This window comes from Halichoerus grypus, chromosome 7 (assembly GCF_964656455.1).
Source record: "Halichoerus grypus chromosome 7, mHalGry1.hap1.1, whole genome shotgun sequence".
Classification (NCBI taxonomy): Eukaryota; Metazoa; Chordata; class Mammalia; order Carnivora; family Phocidae; genus Halichoerus; species Halichoerus grypus.
In genome coordinates, this window is record NC_135718.1 from 102274106 (window position 1) to 102299663 (window position 25558).

At 44.2% G+C, this 25558-nt stretch overlaps 1 protein-coding gene across 1 annotated transcript; it reads left to right on the top strand.

Annotated features, from left to right (window-relative positions):
* Positions 1-361: 361 nt before the first annotated feature.
* C7H1orf105 (chromosome 7 C1orf105 homolog) lies at positions 362-23786 on the top strand. The gene is made up of 7 exons (XM_078078665.1): positions 362-418; positions 576-661; positions 3884-3974; positions 11043-11117; positions 17023-17090; positions 20237-20304; positions 23411-23786. Exons 1-7 carry the CDS (start codon positions 362-364, stop codon positions 23554-23556), a joined length of 591 nt encoding a protein of 196 aa, XP_077934791.1. The 3' UTR covers positions 23557-23786.
* Positions 23787-25558: the final 1772 nt, after the last annotated feature.

Consider the following 25558-nt stretch of genomic DNA (forward strand, 5'->3'; position numbering starts at 1 on the left):
GACCTGTAAAGTGATGATACCTTCATAGAGGACAGAACTGAGGCTCAGAGAGGTTGTGAGTCGTCCAAAGCCACCAGCTGGAAAGTGGATCAACGGAGATAAACATCCAGTTGTCTGTAGGTTCAAAGTGTGGTTCTTTCCTCTTTGCTGCCTAGAAGGAATTGGGGTGGAGGGCCCTGTGACCGAAAACAGTCTGAGACCGAATAGGAGGTTGCTAATATTCAGCTGACTTCATAGATGCATAAACAGATGGAAGTAATAAAGAAGCAAAGGGATAGGTATAGTAGAACGCAAGATAGAGTGGGCACAAAAGTCAGAAAACCTGAATCCACTTATTAGCTGTGTGACTTGGCAAATCACAATGTCTGAGCTTCGATTTCTTCATCTGTTAAGTGGAGAGAACTCTATTTGCTCTTGGGTACTTTACGGGGGACTCAAAAGGCTCAAATCATAAAAATGTTTTGTAAAGTGCTGGCTTTTATATAGCTGCCATTAGCTTACTTTGGTCATTGTTTTGATGGCAGTTCTCAAATGCAATCAATTCTGCAAAATGATCTCTTTCCATTTTTCTCCAGGTTTCTGTTCCAACATTTGGCAAGATTCCTTGGCTTAGTGAGGCCAGCCTCATAAACAAGCCATTAGTGCTCAGCATCCCCAAAAGGTAACAGCTCAGCCACTGAGTGCAAAGGTTGCAAGAAAGACATCACAGAAGATGATTTCTGGGGGCAATTATCAGGGGCAAATCTGGTCAGTTGAGAAACCCAAGATGAGTGTTCAAAAACCAGAAATGGCCCGGGTTTCTCAGACAAAAGTGGACACTGAGTATAGGCTTGGCAGGGGGATGAGATCTCAATTAACCTCCCTCTCTACAATCACCACTCAACAATACAAAAGGATTTTGTCCCTGGATGCTGCCTATCCAATCACTTCCAATTTGAAACTTACTAATTTTAACCATCAAAAGTCTAGAACCATAAATTCCTGTCTTTAGAGAGTAGCGACTGCCCGTATGTCCCTTTGAGACAATCTCCTCCAATCTCACCAGTCCCGCTACTTCCAGACAAACTGCTATGGAACATGATTCTGTGTTTCAAAACTGGAGGTGTTTGTGTGTTAGTAGCGTTTTAGTGCTGACACTCGAAATAACTGGGCTTCCTCATTCCTCCTCTACTTTTGGTCCCCGGCTGTGGTGATATAGCCTGCTCTGGGGAGGGGAAATGGAAAGAAGGGGGAATGTGAGGTAATGTGGGGGCAAATGGGAGAAATCAGAGGGGGAATAGGGAGACACATACCCTCCTGCCCATAGATAAGTGAGTGTCCGTGAGGGACGCTCTCCCCAGGTCCCCTCTCCAATAACATAGATGTTTGCTTTATCAGATGCTCCTTTTAAAAGCCACATTCTCAGTAAACAGCTAGACAGATTTGTATATTTTCAGAGCACCTGTGAAGTGCTTGTTGCTCTTTTCTGCTATTTTTACTTAACTTTGTATCTAAACTCTAGCTCACCATCTAGCTAATGTGAAATGGTTAGTGTTTGACGTCTAAGTAGAGTAACAGCTCGCTATCCCATCTTAGCCCTGTTCCCATTAGACCTGCCCCTGCAGCCAAGAGTAAAGCGTCACTGGGCATGGTGCTCTTGTTCCCTGACTGTACAGTTTTGGGGTTGGGGGTAGGGAGGGGGAACAGGACAGGGGCTTGAAGAAGGCAGACCCAGAATACAACTGCGTAGCCCCAGAACACAGCCAGTCCTGGAGTATCAGAAAGGACAGACTATTGACAGTCAGAAGGGAAGGGGTAGTTTTCCCTCTGGCCAGCTAACCTTGAGCTAGTCGTAAGGAGAAATTACCTCAGTGGTCAGTGGAGCTCTACTCATTTCTAAATAGAGTATCTGGGCAGCAATCTCAACCGTTGTGAAGAGAAACCGCACTTCTCTACCTCAAAAGACACTGGACACGCACCAGGGTGGTGCCTGGAGCTTGCAGGGAGACAACATAGGAATGCAAAGTCTTTTCAAATGATGGTTTCTTTAAGTATCGACAATTCTTAATGACTAGAAACTCTTCATCTGGCTTAAACTCTGGGTTCCAAGCTCTTTGTTTTGGCAAAACCTTTTTCTCAGACCTCAGTAAGAAAGTTATAAATGTGCTTTAAGTATTACCTGGTTTGGGGCAAGTAGTTCTAACACAGAACAGTCTAAAAAACAAAAAGAAACATTTAGTGAAATGTACTCAGAGCACCCCCAACTACAAGCCCCTGTACACATGGACAGGGCTAGATGAGTGAGGCCGACCTCTGAACACTGGGGCCTCCACAGACCTCCTTCCTTCAAAGAAGACTGCCCTGCTACATGGAAGACACACTCACCATCAGTCTTAAAAGCCCACAGGTCACACTGAGGCCCTGTTGATTTGAGATTATTGAGTGCTGAAGCAGCTCGAGAGTGGCCTCTGGTCTCCCTAGGTCAGCATTTGGGTGTCAAGTCCAAGGCAGGCTGTTCACAAATCAAAGATAAAGGCAGTGAAGGGGCTGGGTCAGACCCACTGCCCCTGTTCTACCAGGGCCCAAGGAAATGGTGAGGAGAAATGAAACTGTAAGTGCCTCAGGAATACCAAACTCCTTTCACATGCCTGAGTTATAAATGAACAATGAACAATGAAATCTTTCCTCATTAGAGAGGAGAGGTGTTCCTGGCATGCCAAGTTTCCATTTCTGGAATGCCAGGGGCATGCAGAGTGTTGCACACACAAGCAGTTTATGATGACCAGGCCCCCTGAATGCCTTGGCCCCTTATATTGTAATAAAATGAACCACAACAGCTGTGAGGCAGGTCACACCCTGTGAGGAGAACTGATATTGTCCTGACTAGAAAGAAAGAATGTTCCAGAGTGGTTGGAGGAAGAATATGTTCCATGGGAAGAAATGAGTGGATTCAGTGTCCAAGGACACAGACTCCCAAGAAAGCAGACCAGGCATGAAAAAAACCTGCACTTATTAAATATGAATAACTTCTACACAGGTCTTTTCAAGGAGATCTGGTTGCATTTCACCCATTACACATTTATGAACAACTTTTTTCCTGCCTTAATTTGTACAGTGTCTCCCAACAATTCACAACTGGCATTGGTTAGTTCAAAACAAAAGGACAGAGAAGCCAGAATCACTTAAGAGGGCAAAGCCATCCTTTGGAAGCTGCCAAATGGTCTGTGCCCTTCAGGACTGGGGTGGGAAACAACTCTTCGGAGTGTCCCCTGGTTATCTCTCTTGGAAAGGAAAAAATTTTTCTCTGCCCTTCAAGTTTCTTCTGGCTGGTCTAAGAAACAAATTGACATGAGACACATTACTAAGAGAAAATCAAATTTAATTTTGTACATACAGGAACCCACATGAGATTCCAAAGACAGTCATGCCAAATGTCACATCTATGTCATCCTGAACTAAGTAAGGAGAAGGGGGCAGGGGTTGGCGACTTCAAAGAGAAGGAAAACAATTCACAGGAAGAATGGAAAGAGTTAATGTTTGGTAAACAAATGTTTGCTGGGCCATCCAGAAACAATGGGACACAGAGATGAATTTCAACAGACTTTGCGGAAGTTCCTCCCAGTCTACCTTACCTAGTTGATATTGTATTACATATAATCTATGGGATAGCTCTCCTCCTGGCGCAGGTCCTCTATCTAAATTCTTTTAGGCAGTTAAGGGGAAGGTCAAAGTTTCTTCCTGAGTCTTTTGGGCCTTGATTGTTTTCGGCTCAAAATAATCTGCAGGCCAGAGTGGTACATCTTGGGCCTGTTCGTTTTGACCCCTACATCTCTGAAACAACCAAGGGCTTGGCTCTTCAAACCAGAGACTGTGGTTCTAACTTGCTTTGCTTTGATTACTTCAGATATCCTCATGCCTCTGCCACTTTTCTGATTTCATCCAAGAAGGATAGGAATTTGCCTATTTTGTTTCAAGCTCCAGATGTCTTATCTAAGGTACACAATTTTATTTTTTAATTGAAAAGAAACCCATAGTGGTTCCAGGATGACACTGAATGTAAATGTAACGGTGTTTCCTATCTCTTAGCAGAGCTGTGGGCCTGGAACATCATCATTGTTCCATAGATAGTTGTTGAATGAAAAGAATGAGCATCGCAGGCTCACCCAAGCTCACATGCACTAGCACTAAGAATAAAGGTTACAATCATCAAAAAGTGAAAACAAACAAACACAGTCCTCTTGAGAAATAGGCCCTGAGGCCTTCAGGGACAGCTGCTCAGCCTGTGTCCTGAGCCAGTCCTAGCTTCTGGAGCCTCTGACCCTGTCCCATCACCAACCCTGGATCCCTTATGTCTCCCACGTACAAGATCCTACACCTGTGGAATTTCCTATTGTCCTCCTCTCCCCTCCACCTCCAGAAATCCACCGTGACTGGTTCCTGGGTGACACTCCTTACACCGCAGCGCCCAGAGGGTTCCCGATCTTAGAGGTGCCGGGGAAGTCAGCAGTGCGGGAGACAGAGGGAGGGAACCCCCCGGGCGGACGTGCAGTTTCTTAACTGAGAAGTACACAGGGCGGCTGCTGGTGGGCCTGGGCGGCGTTCCTAAACACTGTCACAGCGCCCCGCTCCCCGCTCGTGGGGACGCCCCATCGTGGGGACAGCTCCGCTTTGCGAGCCACCAGGGGGCCGGCCGTCGTGACAGGAGGTAGACCCCTGCTTAGGGAGGCCTTCCGTGGTTTAGCGTCGATAGGGAGAGGGGCGAGTCCGACGCACCTCCACGAACAGGTGCGCGGACCGCACGGCTGCACAGCGGTCGCGCGAGGCGGTGGGCGGGACAGGAGGGGTAAGCGGGGAGCCCCAGGGAACGGTTCCAGAGGAAGCGGCTCCCGCATGCGATCTGGAAGGTATTTCCACAGCGGAGGGAAGCAGCAGGGGAGCAAAGACGCGGAGCCTGAGCGTGCAGGAGGGCTTGAAAACAAGGAATCAGGCCGCAGCTGCGGGCTGACGGGGAACGGGACCGCGCGGGTGGGTGGGCCCAGCCCGAGCGCTGAGGGCCCCGGGGGCCGGGAGCAGCGGGGAGAGATGTTCCAGGTTTTCAGCGCAGAACAGTTAGGGGCAGGGCTGTGCTTGAGTCACGGCACTAATCCCCCAACCCCGGGACAGGCTTGTAGGTGCGAGTGCCCCCGTAACGTGCACCGAGGGGGCTGAGCCCGGACAGGATCCGCCGGGCAGTTGCTGCAGAACCAGCTGGAAGCCTTCCGGTCACTGTCTCTTTGAACTTCCGATTTAGACAGGCTCTCCCATGCCACCGAGCACCTCCTCATCCCAGGTGAGCTCTGAGTCTCAGTGCATCGTGCCTTCCGAGGCATTAAGACTCTAGGCCCCAGACCCGCTGGGCAGGAGGCGGCGGGAGAAGAAAGCATTTATTTAATAACGGCCAGGGCGAGTTCGAGAGGCCCATCTTCCGCAGGGCTTAGAGTTTCATGGCTGCAATACTCCGGGTGACCATTAGAGAGCAGCCAAGAGCAAGAGCTTCCCGGGGCTTGGCCGGTAGGCTGAGCCAAGGAGGCCAGTCTCTGGGCAGGCCCAGGAATCCGCCCGTCGTTACTCCTGCAAGGGAAGGAGAGCTCCGGGACCTCGCCCTCACCCTCAGCGCGCCGGGGCCTGATCCTCCACCTCTCTCTCCCCCTCTCTGCGCCTGTGTGTGAAAAACAGTTGCCCCTGCAGATAGGAAAGGCAAGCAGGTGAAGAGAAGGCAAGAGTTTACCTTTGCCATCTTAGGGTGTTTGGCCGTGCCAGAGAATTAATTGATGTAAGACAGATTAACGGTAGAAAAGCATACACGTGTATTTAATGTAAACAAAGAGAGGCAATGGTGGGAAAGTCCCTAAAACAGACGGGGCGGCTAAAGGAAGAGAAACATTATTTTAACAAGGTCTGGGGGTGCAGATTTGCACAGAGTTGGCTGTGACCACGAAGGCCTGCTCATGGACCTGGTGAGGTAAACGCGGGCTCAGCAGGCACCTGCTCCTTTCTGGAAAGAAACTGTGCTGTATCTGGTGGGAGTGGAGTGCACTGTGGACACCCTATCTCTTCCTTTATCCTCTAAATCAGGGACCCGCCAAAAGGCTGCCTCTGAGCACAGGTGCAAAGGTCCCGCCACTTGGCTCCCTTCCCCTTCCCAGTCACAGGTCAGAGGGCAGGACTTTGAGCACTCACATTCCAAGTGGCCTTCCTGCCCTGCCCAGGCGCCGTCCTGTGGTAGAGGCAGGTGTCTGGGTGTCTGCAGCACTGTTCACCCACGGACAGAGAGACAGAAAGGAAACTGAGGCTCGGAGACTGAAAGACGGGGAGAGGAAGACAAACAGCCACAAACGCAGAAGCTGAGAGAGACACAGAGAGGGAGGTGGGGCACAGAATAAAAAAAAAAAGGAAACAAGAGGAAAGGCAGAGCTGACAAAGAGGAAAAAAAGAAAATGAACACAAAGAAATGGAGCCTCGACACTGCGCCGTTTAGACATCTGCCCTGCGGAGCGGCTCCTTCGTCAGGAAGGACGTTCACCGGCCAGTGACAGGCATGGACTCCTCCAGATGTCGCAAAACAGCCCCGGGCGCTACCAGGTGGCACAAGGGAGGCCCCGCGGTGACAGGCTCGCAGCTCCCCAGCAAGGCGGCGCGGACGGGGGCCATGTGGGGCCTGCAGCTGGAGACGCTGGGACCCCTTGGCCTACTTGCCGGGTTGGGTGTCGCTGAGCAAGAGCTACTCAGGAACTAATGGAGTCGAAAACGCTGCCGCATTCCCTCGGCTCCTGCCCGCACCAATTCTCTCCTCTCTTTGATCTGGGTTTCTTGTTCCAGTCTCAGGAGTCAGAGTCTGGAGGAGAGCAGGACTTACCTCGCTCTCAGCGGACCTGTGACAAAGAGCTTTGCCTAAAGACGCTGCAGGGGCCCAGACGTGGCTGGGAAAAAGCACAGGAGGGCAACCCCCCATTGTCTCACCACCAAGAGCTTGTTTCCTTATTTCTCTCTCGCTGGCTCTGCTTTTGACAACCCATGACCACCACAGAAACTACCCTGCCTACTCCCCAGTCCTTTTCCTCTATCTATTGACCAGACCCATGTAACTGCAGATACGATTTTATTTATTTATTTTTTTAAAGATTTTATTTATTTATTTGACAGAGAGAGAGAGACACAGTGAGAGAGGAAACACAAGCAGGGGGAGTGGGGAAGGGAGAAGCAGGCTTCCCGCGGAGCGGAGAGCCTGATGCGGGGCTCGATCCCAGGACCCCGGGACCATGACCTGAGCCGAAGGCAGACGCTTAACGACTGAGCCACCCAGGCACCCCTGCAGATACGATTTTAAAAGGGAGGTGATAATGACCACCACTGATCTGACGGTAATAAAACCCAAGTTTAATAAGTCTGGACGGTAAATGCATGGCTGTTGATAACACTTTGCGCAGGTTTGAAATGTTTCTGAGTCAACTGTATGAGTATTTAAAAAAAAACACTATATTCAGCTTTATTCTTTAATGGAGATGGCTGGTATTTTCAGATTGCAGGAAAATGTGTAATTTTCAAAGGGTTCTTTTTTGGAATATTGAAAATAGCTCTCTGATCACCACTTTTTTTTCTAAGGGATATAAGAATCATTATGCCCTCATATGGATCCTAAGAATCCACTTTCTCCCTGAGGAAAGGTAATCTTCTTTTGACCCTTTATCCAAGGAAGTTTCTGGCTCACTGAAACTAAATACATGTATGGTTGGACAAATCTCTTAACCCTTCTGGGTCACAATTTCTTTGTTGTGTTCACTGAAAGGATTGAACTAGAGGTGACCCACGAGGTGTCTCTCACTGAAGGCAGGAGTGGAAAGGAGGAAAGGAACAGAGGTGTCAAAGGGCAGGGAGGATGGAGGCAAATTTGTCAGTGCTCCTCAGCATGCTCATGAGGGCTATTTTTAAAATCACCATCTGGTGCTTTTACATTTTCAGTTTTTGTTATGTGGAGAGGTATGTGTGTATGTGTGTGAGACAGAGAGAGAGGTGGAGAGAGGGAGAAGGAGAGAAACATGTTTCTCTGTTTCTTTATCAAAGATTCAAGAAGGCCAAGGACTTTGGCCATGAGCCAGACCTTACGAACCTCAGCAGGTATTAACCTCAAATATTAAGACGTCTCCCATCGTGACATGTGAAGAGCAGACTGGCTTCTGGCCCGGCTGAATTGTGCGTCGTACCTTGGCCGGCCTACAAAAGGTTGCTCTCACTTTCTCGTCACAACTGCCATCTGCCATCCTGGGGACAGCTGCTTGGAAAATGAGAACCCCACTACCATGTCAGAGTTGCTTTTCTTGGTGGCTCTGACTCTGCAGATGATACCACCAGGGGCCTGTGCTCTGAAGCCCCAGCCAGTTCACTTGCCATCCCTGCTACTGCCGCTGAGCTGGCCTTGGGGAAACCAAGAGTGAGCAGCAAGTGCTGCAGGAGGGGAAGACCTTTGGTTCCAGGGCTGGGAAAGAAAGCAAGGCAGTGGGTGGGGGGACGTGGGGGAAGCGGAGGTCTACAGAACATGGAATCCCAAATTGTTTGCTTCGATTTCCTTGTACACACATAAGTATATGTTACGTGTGATAGTTTAAAATGCTTACAATGGGGGCACCTGGGTGGCTCAGTCGGTTAAGTGTCTGCCTTCGGCTCAGGTCATGATCCCGGGGTCCTGGGATTGAGCTGCACGTCGGGCTCCTTGGTCAGTGGGGAGTCTGCTTCTCCCTCTCCCTCTGCCCCTCCCCCTCAGCTCGAATGCCTACTGTGTGCCAGATTCTTGATGGGCTCTAGGGATGCAAAGATGTTTGAGATGTGTTTTTGCTTTTCAAGAACTCCCAGCCTGGTGGAGGAAATAAACACATTTAAAAAAGAAAGAAAGAGAGGAAGGAAGGAAGGAAGGAAGGGAGGAAGGAAGGAAGGAAGGAAGGAAGGAAGGAAGGAAGGAAGGAAGGAAGAAAAGAAAGAAAGAAAGAAAAAGAAAGAAAGAAAGAAAGAAAAAGAAAGAAAGGAAAGGAAGAAAGAATAACAGGACAAAATACAACAAAACGCTATACCAAGTCTGTGATGGAATCAGAATGGCAAGCACCCAAATCAGGTTCAGGGTGTGCAAAATGATAAGAGGGCCAGGAAAAAGACTTTCTGAGAAAGTAATAGCGAAGTTATGTCTTAACAGATGAGGAGTTAACAGAGTTGGCCAGGACGATATATAAAACATTTTGTCTTCAGGTCCCACAGGATGGCAGTCGGATGGTTATGCAACTCGGGAGTCACATCTGCAGCCATCATTAACCTGGCAAGATCCTGCATGCACCCTGAAGGCCTCTCAGATATGTCTGTTGCTTGATTTGCAATGAACTCTTACTCTTATGTAGAAACCAGAAATCTGGAAAAGGAGAAGGAATCCACTACAGGAAAAACAAGAATCTGCTGGTAACTCCACCAAAACCAAATCTGCCCAAGGATCCTCCCACTGCCACCTCCACCTGTCTATGCCTTCTGCATCCTTTCAGACTCAGTGTAAATGCCACTTCTCGAAGCTTCTCCTAATCCTGCAATGGGACGTAGTCTCTCTTTTCTGGAGGCCCAGAAATACCGTTGCTGCTTCTGTGATATCTAGTGCATCCAGCCTTGGATGACAGTTTCAGAGATGTATCTTAGTCTCAGAACTCACAGAGGTGAGGGATGGGAGGAGGAGCCAAACCCCGGGAGATACCATCCCCAGGAGATCAGGGAAGATCTGGCAGAAGGTAGAATCTGCCAAAGGCCCAGGAGTCTCTGCCTCTCTGACCTCTCTGCCCACTCCCCACACCAGACAGCTAACCTCGGTTACCTGATGCCAATGCGCTAGGTCATTCTTCCGCGGTGCCACGGTGTTTCCCAGGGGTTGGAATGTCCTCACCCCACCAACACCTACCCAAGCATTGCCGGCTCCAGTAGCCCTTCTCAGACCCTTCCGTCTATGCCGCCCCCCCCACCGCCCCAGGTGAGCTCTTTCGCTTTTTTCCGTTTCACAGTGGCCTCAACATACTTCTGTCATAGTACCTTCCACACCATTGTGCTTCCTTGTATGCAGTCTGCTGGGTGGTGTGCAGCTTGAGGTCAGATCAGGGACCCCAGTACCTAATGAACGGGCAGATGAATGAATTTGTGTCTTTCCCTGGCCTGCCTTAGGGCCAGAAAATGTCTTATTCATCTCTGTGGCCCCAGCCCAGCACCCCCCACAGGGTGGCCTCACAATAAATGTCCGTTGTTGAATGAATGAATCGAGCTGTTCACACTCATGCTTTAACATACCAACCCACAACATTGTAATACGCAGTTGATTCTCTTTAAATGGCCTATAAAAATGAAATGTATTTTAAATATTTGTCAAAAGAATCCAACTTTGTCTCCAGTTTTCAGTCCTCGTCCCTTCAATAATAGTGCCTCACCCAAATGCTCTATGTCTCTCAGAGGATGAAGCTACTCGCAGACCAGTCCCCTGAAGGTCACCCTGGGAGCACACCCCAGGCCCTCCCCGTGCTGCAGAGACATACTCCTCCTCTCCCAGTTCCCCACCCCTCGCAGGGCAGCAGCAACAGGTCAGGCCACAGGGGTACACACATGTAGTGAGAGGTCAGCAGACCATCGAGTGGCAGGGGCGGGGGGCTTTAACTCATAGTTATTGTCTGTCCCTCCGACCCTCTTCTCCCCTATATTATACTCTTCCTATGAACATACCTCATGGCTCTGATGTCAGTGTGAGCGAAGAAGGGTAAGTTGCACCTGTACCACTGTATTAGACACCGATTAGTCTGTGGCTCACCCCCTCCTGCCTAAACTCTTTCTGAACCTCCCCCCAGCAGCCACGCCTGGACTCAGCATCCACCTAGGATGGGGCTGAGACCAGAGACTCCCTCTGTTTTATGGAAGGAATAACTGTTACCTCTCTTACTCCTCCAGCCCTGTCCCCCTTCTTTGCTGCCCCGAGTACCCCCACTGTTTCCTCACCTCCCTCTGTTTCTCTCTCCCCTCAGGCCAGGAGGATCCAGAGTAACCCCATGCTGATCAGAAACAAGCAGCTGTGCTCCACATGTCAAGAAATAAAAATGGTAGGTCAGCGGGATGGCAGAGATGAGCATGGGCCTCCCAGGGTGCAGCACTACCCCTCCCCCACCAGAGCCCAGTGGAGAGACAACACTTTTTGCAGGGAAAGCTGCAAATAAGGACCTGTTGGCCCTGGGAGCACCATTATCTGACACAATGCAATAAACCCTCTCCATTTTCAAGAAACCAAAAGATGAATTAGGGTAGGTGAGTCAGAGGGGTAGAGATGAGACGAGCCACTTTACTTTGAGATCCTAAAGTAACTACACTGCTGTAGAGGTTCAGGAGGTTGTGGAACTTCTCCCCCCCTTAACATTTCCCCAATACAACGCAACACAATGCACACCCATACAACACAACCTGCTTCTACCATTACAGTCATGAAACAAGCAGCTTAATCTTTGGGTATATCAATTCAATCAGCACCTCAGAATAAAAGCTAAGGAGAGATCCTATAGTGCTTTCCAGCCAGTGGGGGGTGTCTGTAACTGGTGGTGCAGAATGGTGGGGGATGAAGGATAACAAGGGGATATGGAGGAAACAAGGACAAAGCTCTGCCATCTGTCAGAGTTGCTGCCGAAAGAGGCCTGCGTCTGGAGGAACGCTGTACAGGTCAGCGTTAGGACTTGGGTCAGGTTAAGGATTAGGGTTAGGGTCAGTCAGGCTTAGGTTGAAGTTTAATTTAGTTAAACGGTTAGGTTTAGGGTAGGAGTTGAGGAAGGGTTTTTACAATTCTGATATCCTATGATTCTCCTTTGACTCTGGGCTTATGCGCAATAAAAGGAAGGGCAAGTTGTAGAAGAAAATCAGGAGACATGAGAGAGCCTCTGATGCGTTAATGGCGAAAGTGCTTTGACTAATAGGATATGAAAGAGACCAGCAGTTTTGTGAAATTTTTCTGTGGGATTTGGAAATTTAACTGAAGCTATTGACAAAGGTGTATCTGAATGTTACAATCTATGTTCATGTTCTACTTAATTAAGATCACAGCGTTCAATATTAGCATTGACTGGAATCTGGGAAACTGGGATTGGGCTTTCTCCTGGTCTTATTCCTGGAATCACTGTATCCACATTTAGAATGCACTGACCCTGGGCCCAAGCTGACTTTTGCCAGATGGCTCACTTGGGACTTCAGCAGCTGCTCTCTTTCTCAAGACCTCTTCTCTGACCTTTGCCCTTGCCCAGGCCTGACTGGAGTAGAACCACACACTGTGGTTTTACCATTCACTGCAGATCCCAAAAAGGAAGACCTCAAACATGAAAGTCAGAACCAGTGCATATGCCTGGTAGGAAACTATAGAAAGTTAGAAAATGAGCATGAAATAAATACACTTGCTTCACTATGTGCAACAACGCTTCATATTCCTCCTGGGGTTGGGGTACTGCATTTCTGCTGTAGTCACTGAGACCCCTCATTTCTCAGCAGGGAGCTGAAGGCAGATGCTGGGGAAGATATAAAAAGGCTCCTAAAATAGAAGGAACTTCCTCAACCCAATAAAGCATATCTATGAAAAACCAACAGCTAACATCATACTCAATGAAGAAAGACTGGATATTTTCCCCTTAGATCAGAAACAAGACCAGGATGTCCAATCTTGCTGCTTCTGCTTAACATCGTACTGTGTGTTTTAGGTGGGGCAGTTAAGACAAGAGAAAGAAATAAAAGGCTACCAGATTGGAAAGGAAGATATAAAGCTGTATTTTCAGATGGCATAATCTTACATCTAGAAAGTCTTAAGGGACCCACAAAACACAATTAAAGCTAATAAATGAGTAGAGCAGAGTTACAGGATACAAGGTCAATATACAAAAATCAATTCTATTTCTATATACCAGCAATAAACAATCCAAAAATGAAATTAAGAAAACAGTTCCATTTGCAATAACATCAAAAAATTAAAATACTTAGAAATAAATTTAACAAAATAAATGCACAACTTGTATATCAAAAGCTATAAAACATCATGTAGAAATTAAAGAAGACCTAAATAAATGCAAAAAAACCATGTTTATGGATTTTAAGATAGCAATACTCCCAAATTGATCTACATGTTCTGTATGATTCCTCTCAAAATCTCATATGATGTTTTTGGAGAAATTGACAAGCAGATCTTAAAATTCATATAGAAATGCAAGAGATGCACTATAGCTAAAACAATCCTGAAAATGAAAACAAAGTTGGAGGACTCACACTTCCTGATTTCAAAACCTACTATAAAGCTACAATAATCAGGACTTTGTGGTACTGACATAAGGATAAACATATAGATCAGTGGAAAAAAAAATTGAGAGTCCAGAAATAAAACCTTACATTTGTGAACAACTAAAAAAAATTTTTAACAGGAGAAAATCAAATTTAATTACATACTATGGGATCTCCATAAGAATAAGAGGTCCTGAACAGCTGATTTTTGACAAAGGTGTCAAGACAATTTCATGAGGAAAAAACAGTCTTTTCAGTAAATGGTACTGAGACAATTGTATATCCATATGCAAAAGAATGAAGTTATGTCCCTCTCTCACGCCATATACAAAAAATAGCTACAAATAGATCAAAGACCTAATTGTGAGAGCTAGAACATCAAACTCCTAGAGGAAAACATAGGTGTAAATATTCATGACCTTGAATAACATAATGGTTTCTTAGATGTGACACCAAAAGCACAAACAACAACAAAAACTACCTAAATTCGCCTTCATCAAAATTAAAAACTTTTTTGCTGCAAAGAACACCATCAAGAACATGAAAAGACAACCCACAGAATGGGAGAAAATGTTTGCAAATCATATATCTGAAAAGGGACTAGAATCCAAAATATATTTTTAAAAAGTTTACAACTCAACAATAAAAACACAGACACATTTCAAAATGGACAAAAAATTTAAATAAACATTTCTCCAAAGAAGATATTCAAATGGCCAATAAACACATGAAAAGATGCTCAACATCATTAACCATTAAGGAAATGCGACTGAAACCATAATGAGACATTATTTGATACCCACTAGAATGCCCATAATAAAAGAGTGGACAATAACAAGTGTTGGCGAGGATATGGAGAAACTGGAATCCCCATCCATTGCTGGTAGGAATGGAAAACAATGCAACTGCTCTAGGAAACAGCAATTGGCAATTCCTCAAAAACTTAAACATAGAGTCATCATATGACCCAGCATTTCCATCCTAGATATATACCCAAGAGAACTGAAAGCATATGTCCATACACAAACTTGTACAAGAATGTTCATAGCAACATTAATTCATAATAGCCAAAAAGTGAAAATACTTCAAAGGTCCATCAACTGATGAATGCGTAAACAAAATGTGATCCATACAATGGAATATTATTCAGCCATGAAAAGAAGGTACTTACATATGCAACAACCTGGATAAACTTTGAAAACATTTTGTTACGTAAAAGAAACCAGTAAAGGCCACGTGTTATATTGATTTCATTTATATGAAATGTCCAGAATAGGCAAATCTGTAGAAACAGAAAATAGATAGTGGTTGCCAAGGACTTGGGGAACGAATGAATGAAAATGAGTGCTAATGAGGACAGAGCTTCTTTCTTGGCTGTTGAAAATCTTCTGGAAGTAGATAGTGGTGATTGTTGTGCAACTTTGTGATGCTACTAAAAACCACTGAGTTGTACATTGAGATGGTGAATCTTAGGTGTCTGAATTAAAAAAAAAAAAAGATTAGCACTAGAAAAATATTTTTAAAAATAAAAGCATAAGTGGGGTGCTTGGGTGGCTCAGTCAGTTAAGCGTCTGCCTTCAGCTCAGGTCATGATCCCAGGGTCCTGGGATGGAGCCCCGTATCGGGCTCCCTGCTCTGTGGGGAGCCTGCTTCTCCCTCTCAACCCACCCCCCCCCCCACTCATGCTCTCTCTGGCTATCTCTGTCTCTCAAATAAATAAATAAATAAATCTTAAAAAAATAAAAGCATAAAGTGGATGAATATCAAAAAAGAAAAATCCTAGTAGGACCTGTTTTGTATGACTACTCATACTCCTGGGTATGAGTACTCTGGGCCAGGAGCTCAATTATTTAGTGTGGAAGAAATTACCTACTGAAAGTTATGGCTGTGAGTCACCAGGGGTAGCCACCTTAGTTTTATGTAAATTGTCTCTTATTCGTGTCTGCTCCAAACAGCTCATCTTCCCCTTAAAACATCTATTTTGTAGTCCTTCTGTTATGTGCATTGCTCTCTAATACACACTTTCAAGCCCCTTCAAAGTAGGATGTCAAGCTGGAAATACTGTAGGGAGCCATTCTCTAACATATGTATGTTCATTGGTCTCAAAAGTCTATCTACGTAATTCAGTTCATTTCAATAGGTATTTATTGACTGCCTACCATGGGCCAGGTACTTAGGTAATAGCTCAGCTACAAAGGAAAAATAAATAAATAAAAGAATAAGACATAAGCCCTACCTTTAAGGAGCCAATGGGTAAACAAATAATGATAATAAAATGATGAATAGAAATAGCAATAGACCTGGTAGGATGTGAACAGGCATGGAAAGTAGATGTCAGAGAAGTCTTCCCAGAAGAAGACGATGCATGGTTTTCAAGACTGAATAGGAGTTGCCCACAGGACACACTTCTTCTCAGGGACAAAACTGCTATCTTTGGTAGCTTTGTTCTGGGGTAGCCCCCGATAGCCCATTCATGCATACAATAGCACTAGCTGGATTTAGGGGTTTTTGAAAAGGGGTCGTATAATCAGGAGAAGGTAGAGAGTTTCCTCCATCTTTCTTTGCAACAGAGCCAATTTCAGAAGAAATTTTAAAAAGGCAGTGTGTCTCCTTCATTCTCATCCCTTTTATGTATCTAGAAGCCTCTTACCAGGTTCTCATCAAAGCCTTTGCTGCCCTCACTACTCCCATATGCCACTGTTATCAGATCATTTCTTTCCTCCCCCTAGATGCTTCCCCTCAGCTAATGAGTTACAACAATCTGATTAAATACCGTAAGTGATTGGCATTTCTATAGACCTAATGTTCAGATTCTTCTCTTTTCAAGCACCTCTGAAGGCCCTTAACACATAGTAATTTGCAGCTTCGTTTGTCATACATTTAAATCACAAGTCACTCAATGAATAGCCCAACTGAACACCTGCACCCACATCTTGTGATTATCTTTTCATTGTCACGGCTATGATATCTTTTGAGAAATGTTGGGGGGAAAAGTGATTCTTAGTGAAAGCCTGAGCTCCTAAAGAAAACCAGTATCTAGTGCGAGTAACAAATCTGGAAAAGTTCAAGAAAATACTGTCTTAATCAGGAATAGTATAACTGTGTAATTTATTATAGTCCTCTAGGAAGGGCACACTTAAAACTTTCAAGTGTGCTTCAAAGTGGGTTCATTCATTCACTAATTTGATCAACAAATATTTTTTGAACAGGCACTGCATTAGAACCTGGAAATACAAAAATAAGGACATGGTCTCTGCCCCCATGAAGCTGAAAGTCTATGAGGGAAACCAGACATCAAGCAAATAAATACAATAAAAACCTTCAGAGTATGTTGGTAGAGGAAGCCTAGGGAACAGTGAGAACGTAAGGCAGAGGACTATCTAACAGTTGTCCAGAAGTCAGTGGTGTCCGCGAGAGGCTGACAGGTGATCTGAGACCTGAAGAATGTTGGGGGGTGAGCTAAACAAAGAGAATTAGAGGCTTTACCAAACTTTAGGTTTCTAACTTCAAAATCTGATAACCAGGGAAGAACATAGACCCTATGACTTATGGGCAGGTGATTCCCCTCTTGTTCATTCATATCACAAAAGAATATATGAATGATTCTAATATTAAATACAACTTGAGTTTGCTAAGGTGGTGCATTATTTATTTAAACTGGAATACAGTTTGGGGCAATGTTCTAAATGAGATTTTCTTTCTCAGGTACAACCAAGAACTATGATAATCCCTCATAATCTGAAACTATCCTTTGAGAATTTTATGAATCATAGGTAAGCCTAAGATTTAAATCAGGACATTATTTTAATTCTGTTTATATCAGTTTGGGGGCACAGGACAGTGGATTAAGAAACATAATAAGTTCAGGGAATGCTTTGAGAATGAGCTTCTTGAGTGGTTTCATTTCCTGGTTAAACGAGAGAGTTAGACAAAAAAAAAAGTTGTTTTCACCTTTTTGCTTGAACAGCTATTGAAATTACGGTAGAAAGTATAATCTGCCGGGGCGCCTGGGTGGCTCAGTCGTTACGCGTCTGCCTTCGGCTCAGGTCATGATCCCAGGGTCCTGGGATCGAGCCCCGCATCGGGCTCCCTGCTCCGCGGGAAGCCTGCTTCTCCCTCTCCCTCTCCCCCTGCTTGTGTTCCTTCACTCGCTGTGTCTCTCTCTGCCAAATAAATAAAATCTTTAAAAAAAAAAAAAAAGAAAGTATAATCTGCCTTTCCACCTTCCCAAGAACAGTACAAAGAGGAGGATACGAGATTCCTTTGGTAACTCAGGCAGAACCGAGTACGCATTCTCCATGTAGATGACTTATGTAATTCAGAAGGTATGGGACATCACACACAATCTGTTCTCAGCCCAGGACATCCTCTGCTACTTTTCAGTAACCAAAATTCCTGTCATCAGTTTGTTTGGTTGTCGTTTGCTGCTTTCTTACCAAGATCAAGTATATAAAAAAATAAAATCCAGTCAGAATTTTGATTAGTTGGATTTCAGGGATCCCCCCCCGCCCCGTATTTAACTATCAGAAAGGGAAAAAGGACTTTAAAGAAGCTTTTACTTCATTAAAAAAACTTGAAATACAGACTCACCCTGGCTAAAGCACCAGTGTAGGTAGACTTGCCTTAACCATAGATGGTTGGAATGTAGGCAAACAGTCATGGTCAGATTTGATGTGACTAATCAAAAAAGTTATATGTGATCCAATGGCAATCTTCAACTTTTTTTCCTCATAGAGAAAGCAAAATATTGAAAAACAGATAGGCCTTTTTGTAACCTTATGTTGGACAGCAGTAGATGTTAGGATTCCTTTTATGAAATTTGCTCCAACCTGCAGTGTAGACTCAGATGTATGGAACCCATGTGCTGGGTGCCTGGCCCAGAGAGACAGGGTCAGGGAGGAGTGGGTAGTGTATTTGAGCACAACATGCTCCAGCATTAATAACGTTTACCTGCAACTTTTTCAAAGCTCCTATCAGATCATAATAAAAGTAATTCAAATAAATATTCTGTATAGACTTTAAATAGAAAACGGAACTATCTAAAGTCTGGGATTTCCGAGCAAAAGTTTCACTCCTCTGTGACAGAAACTTTTGAAATTTTTTGCCCCAGTTCATTTATCTTGCAAGTTTGGTATTTTAAATAAAGTCCCAAATTCCAGAATCATTAGCTGATTTTAAACAAATAACTCTTATTCCTTGAGGTAGACTAAGGGTTGAACCAATCCTAAAATCACGTCTACACCAACCTGAAGTATCACTAGATGGGTCATTTTTTTCAATGTAATGAAGGAAAACAGACCACTTCTGTTTGAGATTTAGCTAGTGTGACTATAAAGTAAGGTCCTGGTTCTGTTTGTAGCTTATAAAATCTGTCCTCACGGTTTTTGAGTCTCTCTCTCTATATGGGCAGGTAGAATTGTCCTTACCAAAATAAGAGTTTTTAAAAAGTGACTTTAATTGTAACCATTGTAGAAATTAAGTGAAGGTTGTTGAATGGAAGGAATGAAGGAAAGAAGGAAGGGAGGGAGGGAGAAAAAGAGAGAAAAGATGAGTGGAGAGATACATATTTGTTGAATTATAGTGCAAACAAATCTTAATTACTCAGTCTTAGAAATACCACCTTCCTGTTTGTTCAACATGGGTAATAGGAGGAATTTTTCTTTTCCTTAGTCCCACTGATTCCTCCAATGGCAATTGAGTAAGATAAACTGGCCAGATGCACCATATTTTTGGTGGCAAAGTAAAAATAATCTTGGAAAATCTTTGTAGAAATGGAAACAATGAGGGGCGCCTGGTTGGCTCAGTTGTTAAGCATCTGCCTTCGGCGCAGGTCATGATCCCAGGGTCCTGGGATCGAGCCCCGCATCGGGCTCCCTGCTCCGCGGGAAGCCTGCTTCTCCATCTCCCACTCCCCCTGCTTGTGTTCCCTCTCTCACTGTGTCTCTCTCTGTCAAATAAATAAATAAAATCTTAAAAAAAAAAAAAAGAAATGGAAACACTGAAATGAGTGCAGATCCCATCAAAGTTTACAGATTTGTCAGTCTTTAGAAATTAAGCAATTTAATGTAGAAATGGTTTGGACTCATATCATTTTGGTCAAGGGTCACTTCCATAGCCTTAGCCACCAGGAGAAATAGGAGATGTGGTCAAGACATTTTCTCTAAAATTGGAAGGTGAAATAGGTGATGGGGATTAAGGAGTAGACTTGTGATGAGCACTGGATGATTAAAATAAAAACTAAAAAAAAATTAATAAATAAAAATAATCTTTATAAAAGTTGATTTAGGGTTACTGGTGGCTCAGTTGGAAAAGCATGCTACTTTTGATCTCAGGGTCATGAGTTTAAGCCCCACGTCGGGTGTAGAGATTACTTAAATAAATAAAGATTTTTAAAAATTTCTTTAATCAAAGTTGGATTGACAACAAAGTATTTCTAAATGGCTTCTGTCTTGCTTTAATAACATTCAACAGTAGAGAAACTAGTCTTGCAGAATAATATTGATGGGAATAAAAGAAGAGATTTTAAGGCAAAAAAATAAAAATAAAATAAGGTTCTAACCAAAATATTCTGTTTTGCACTTGGCAGGGTAGATTACTGATCTGGAAGAGTTGTTCTTTTTTTTTTTTTTTCCTGGAAACTGGAGGATTCTTGATTCCTTCTATTTAGACCACACATGTTCTGACAATGAATAAAATATTTTTTTCAGGAAGTTTTTATCAAAATTCATAAAAGTGAGAGAGCTTGAGATATAGTGGTCTCTGGCCCCATCATCTTAGACTGTGGCAAAGTGGTCTGAGCACCAGGTTAACAGGTGCTGGTTTCAAAAGAGCATCTGTGTTTTAAAATGTATAAAGGCACATTCCTTTCCACCGGGCCTTAGCCACATAACTGATGTGTTTTCTTGCTTCTTCCAAACAGAATGATGAGTCTTCCTCCATCAAAAGCCCAGACTGTATCCAAATGTTCCCATAATGACATCTCAACAGGTTTGTGTTCGGAGTACTTGTAGTGGGGGATATACTACCTCCAGAGTAGTAGGACGAAAAGTTTAATCCCTAAGATAGTTTCTACATTTTCCGAACAAGTTCCCTCTGTCTGCCCCTTTCTCTTTTCGCATACTGCTTATGGCCTGTTTTGATTGCCCCCCAGCCCTCCCTTCAGGCCAGCCCCGCCTGGCCCCTCTCCAGGCCTCACTGACCTTCATCTGTGCCAAGCTCCTTCCCAGGTCTTCTCCATGCCACAGGGATCTGCCCCATTCTTTCTAAAGAGCCTCATATCTACTTGCTGAAGAATTTTCACGGAAATGGGGCACAAAGTAGGTAATTCCCTTTCAGGCAGTTAAGGTGGGAAAGGAACTGCATCCCCACACCCTTGGAATGGCCTCTCCAAATCCCTGAACCTCCCATCCCACAGGCTTCCTAAACCACCTGCCTTCTGGCAGCTGCCCAGTGCTATTCTTATGTCCACTTGCTATTAATAGACAAAAGGATAGTGGCTTCAGCTCCAGCTTCGTCATCGACCTATGTCTCATCTTTTAGAGACATCACCACTGAGCTGGTGAAGGTGGGTGCAGGTCAGTCTTTGGGGGGATACAGCTCAAGGGGTTGGTGCAGTAGAGGCTGTTATGTTAGTAAGTTTATCCATTTTCTCATTTGCTCCCATATTAACTGAGGCCACCTCCGGCTTTTCTCTCATTTAATATACACAAGAAGGAAAATCGAGATCCCTTTCCTTGCTTTATACAAATGGGAGAGTCTAAGCTCCATCGGCAGGGGAGCTAGATCCAGAATTGCTGAGAAGGCATCCGGAGAGGAAATGTGAAGATAGAAGGGATATCTGGAAGGGATGCTAAAAGGGGGCACCACAGGCTTGGGTAAACAGCTGAGGCATGCAGATATTCACATTAGTGGAGTGGAGGGAAAAGACTGCCAGTCCCAGTGAATCCCTTCTTAGGTATCCAGAAATATTGGCCTACCTCCTGGCTCTCTTTTAGCCAAAGTGAAACTAAAGAGCCAAGAACTAGGAACATCCATCCAAGAAAAGCTCCCCCTCCGCTGTTCACTGGTGTGTGAGCACCTCATTCTCCGGAAGCCAAGAGAACCCTGGGTGACATGCATGTGCTCTTGGTTTCAGTGTTCTCATTTCCAGTCACATGCTCATTCTGAGTTTTCCTTGAACCTGGATTTTTTCAGGCCTGCCTCACAAAGGAGTAGAGCACGTGCACACACACACACACACACACACACACACACACACACACTTACATGCCCTTCCCCTCAGCAAGAATGTTTATTTTGTGATTCTACAGGGCAATGCGATAAGATGCCTTTCATCAATTTATTAACCACGGGAGTGTATTTCAGTCACCAGTATAAGAACTAGACTGTGTACATAAGGTCCGCACATTATGTTCTTGGACATCTTATGACTCTTGCCCATAGAGTCCGTCCAAGAGAGCAATCTTAGAGGTAGGACTTCGGGGAGAGTGCTTATGGAGCTGACTAGGAGCTGAAGCTTGGCAGATCTACTATCAATTCCAGCTGTGACATTTCTGAGCCAAGCTTTGCCCCTGCAGGTGCCCTCTGAGGTGAGGTAAAAGCACTAGCCTAGAAGCAAGGAGACCTGGGTTCAGATCCTAGTCTTGCTCTACAGGACTGGCCAAATTGTTTAAACTGTCTGGGCCTCTGGGTTCCCACCTATAAAGCCAGAGAAACGTTCTGCCGCCCCGCCTACCCCTCTCCCCCCAGCGCTCCTCCTCCCCCACCCCGCCCCTGAGAGCCAGACGCTCCGTATGAGAAGCCTTCACCTTTGATCAGCCCATAAAAACTGCTGACATTGCCCTGGCCCCACGGGTTTCCGCAGCTTAGACGTGTCCCTGCTACAGCACTTGCTTATTGCTGAAGCAGCCACCCACCCGTGCTGCCTTCCCTGTGGACACCCTAGAAATACCACATGGCTGACTCATCCCAATGAACATAACCGCCAGTCATTGTCTGACTCCTCTCCTTGATGACAACAGTGACTTCTAGTATGTTTCTGGATTCAGCTAACCCTTATATATTATCAGTAATTATTAGTGAGAACTAAGTAAACAGAAAGAGCCTATCTCCATAAGTTATGGGGACTTCTTCCGGATTCATTTATCTTGACTCTGGCTTCAAGTCCAGAGTTCCATGACCTGTACGGGCTCCTGTTGTCAATAAACGTCGCTGCTGTGACCCTGGACCTCTGTTCCCTCTTCATTACAGTGATGAGACCGAACCAGATCCTAGGTCTGTGGTCTTGGGACATCTCTTCGCTCTCATCCAGCTGGAGTGAGGAGCTTTTCCAGAGAATTCAGGACTCCAGTTCCCTTCCATTCAGTGACTTCCAATAGAAAGACGTTATCCATCAAGCAATGTGTCTTCTGGAAAAGCTGAATATTAACCAACATTTTTGTAAATAAAACCACATTTGAAGAAGAGGTCAGGATGATGAGGATTTTAAAGAACCCTAATTTAAGTTATTTCATAAAATTAAGGTTCCTTTTGAAATACAAGTACTATTGTAGACTTTTCGTAAGATCATGTTTGTTTTCTGAAGATAGAACCATATATGTGTCCCTGAAAAGTCTTCTTTTTTAAATATTTTTTAAAATTTTAATTCAGTTAATTAGCACATAAAGTATTGTTGGTTTCAGAGGTACAGGTCTGTGATTCATCAGTCTTATATAATACCCAGTGCTCATTACATCACATGCCTTCCTTAATGTCCATTACCCAGTTACCTCATCCTGAGAATTGAATCTTCTTTTCCTTTCAACTCACCTTATAACTCCAGCCACATTTTATATTCACTTTTTATTTAATTGGCAATGACTCCTAATACTTGAGTTTTGTTTCTAGGTACTCTTTTCTGACCTCTCTGACAAGATTTATAGGAGCTTAAATCTTGTGCAGGATAAAATGGTTCTATTAAAAGGAATTCTTAGATGAATTTTGAATCTGTTTTATAAGGTCAAAAAAGAGTCTTTGGTGACCTTTCGAAATTTTGAACTTCTTTAAAAATAGATTCTAAGAAGCCCTTGTTTTTCCTTCTTGCACTGTCCTCCAGAGAGTATTCACTACAGACTGCCCATTCTGGGCCCCAGGACAGCTGTCTTCCACGGACTGTTGGCAGATACCTACGCAACTCTGCAGGACACACAACTCTCTTCCTTGCCCAGAAAGGAGCCAAAGGGCAAGACAATGAGGCAGTGAGTGGTCAGAGCTCACTGTGGAGCTTCACCTTCCAGACTCACAGAGAGAAAACAAGTTAACCAAGCCAGTTTCAGGCATATTAGCCTAATTCCCTCCTGTCACCAAAAAGGTGACTCACTTTTGCCTTCTTGTAAATTGCTCGAATTCTAGCTCTTGCCATTGTCTTCTCACTCATTTTCCTAAAGACAAGTGGTTTAATTTCCATGATTATAAAGATTTACTGATTAAAATGGAACATTTTGGGTGTCATTAATTTTATTATTTTCTTAAGATTTTTAACTGTGTTATAGTAGACAACATCCTTCTGTTTCAAAGACTTGAATTATCTTTCAGCTCTTCTTCAGGGCAGGGGGCTAGAGATGGCTCCTGGAGGTCTCTCATGAATTCAACCTATTATGAATACAGGAGAGAAATGGAGGTCACCCTCCTGTCCTTATCTCTGTCAGTTTAACTGGTAGATGACAGGATACTGTGATACAATGGGAAAATGGCAAGTGCTTAGTGATTGCAACTCTCGAGGACAGGAAACATGCCTTGTCTTGTCCCCCTTGTTTAGTGTCCTGTGTATTATCAGATATTCATCTGATCTTTGCTCATTCATATCTAAATCACATGCTTGTATTTTGTTCTTTGGTTACTTTGGTTTGAGAATGTCTACCTCCAACTCTGTCTTGGTCCATGTGTCAGCAATGTGAAGGAGACAGAGGAAAACTCTAGGCTTGCAAATATTATATTTATAGGCACAAATGCTCCATATCAGCTTCAGGAGGGCTCCTATAAAAAAAGGTTCCTTCCATTCTTTAGGATGCAATGGCCTTGCGGAATCCCAGGATCCTGGCTAAATGGACACTGGACCCACATGTGAGAACCAACCTCTGTGCTGACTGTATTTGAAGAATGGGCTTCAGGAATCTTTAACAAATGGCCTGGTACCTAAATTGACCTCATTTCTTATACTCACACACACACACACATTTAAAAACAACCCCCCAAAAACTAGGAAAACTCACTCGATTGCCCTATATTTATGGCAGGTCATGATTCTTGGTTTCAGTTCAGTTAGAGTTCAATAACTCCAAAAATAGTATGTACTTCCTCTCAGGGCATGCATGTTTTATGATCCCACTTCAGATCATTGCTGAAGGACAGACAAATCATAGATAAAAATGTTTCTTTCTTCTTTTTTGTTTTGCAAATTAATGTATCCAGTAAAAGGATTTGGGCTACCTATACCCCTGAATTAGGGAGAGATACATGTCCCAAGCACAATTATTTGGAGCTTTTGAGGTAATTTGAATATTATATACCTAGTCAGATAGAATGCTTCCTAAATCTCAAAAAGTCCCCGCCTGGAGTACAAGGGTATTTCTAAAATTTCATCAAAAAGAATAACATCCTGGTGTTTGCCAATGTTCTAGTGTGCTGACTGAGAATGATGGTCTGTATCAGTGGTTCTTAAATTTTTTCATCTTAGGAACCTTTTACACTCTTAAACTCTTAAAGACTGAGAGCCCTAAAGATCTTTTTAATTTATTTTAAATTTTTAAAAAAATTTTTTAAGTTTTTAAATTTTTTGAGAGAGAGAGAGAGAGAGCGAGAGCGCTGGCGGGGAAGGGGACAGTGAGAGGTAGAGGGGAGGTAGAGAGAATCTTAAGCAGGCTCCATGCTCAGTGTGGAGCCCCGATGCATGGCTCAATTTCATGACCCTGAGATCATGACCTGAGCCAAAATCAAGAGTCGGAAGCTTAACTGACTGAGCCATCCAAGTGCCCCCTAAAGATCTTTTTAAAAATGTGGGTTATATCTACTGATATTTATCGCATTAGAAATTAAAATGGAGGAAGTTATAAACACAGTAATACACAAGCACACCTTCCAGTAGTGTCAAAGTGATGACATTATCACATGTCATATAACCTCTGGAAGACTCCACTGTAGCCTTGGGAGAGAAGAAAAGTAACAAGGCAAATAACATGTTAGTATTATTATGAAAATAATTTTG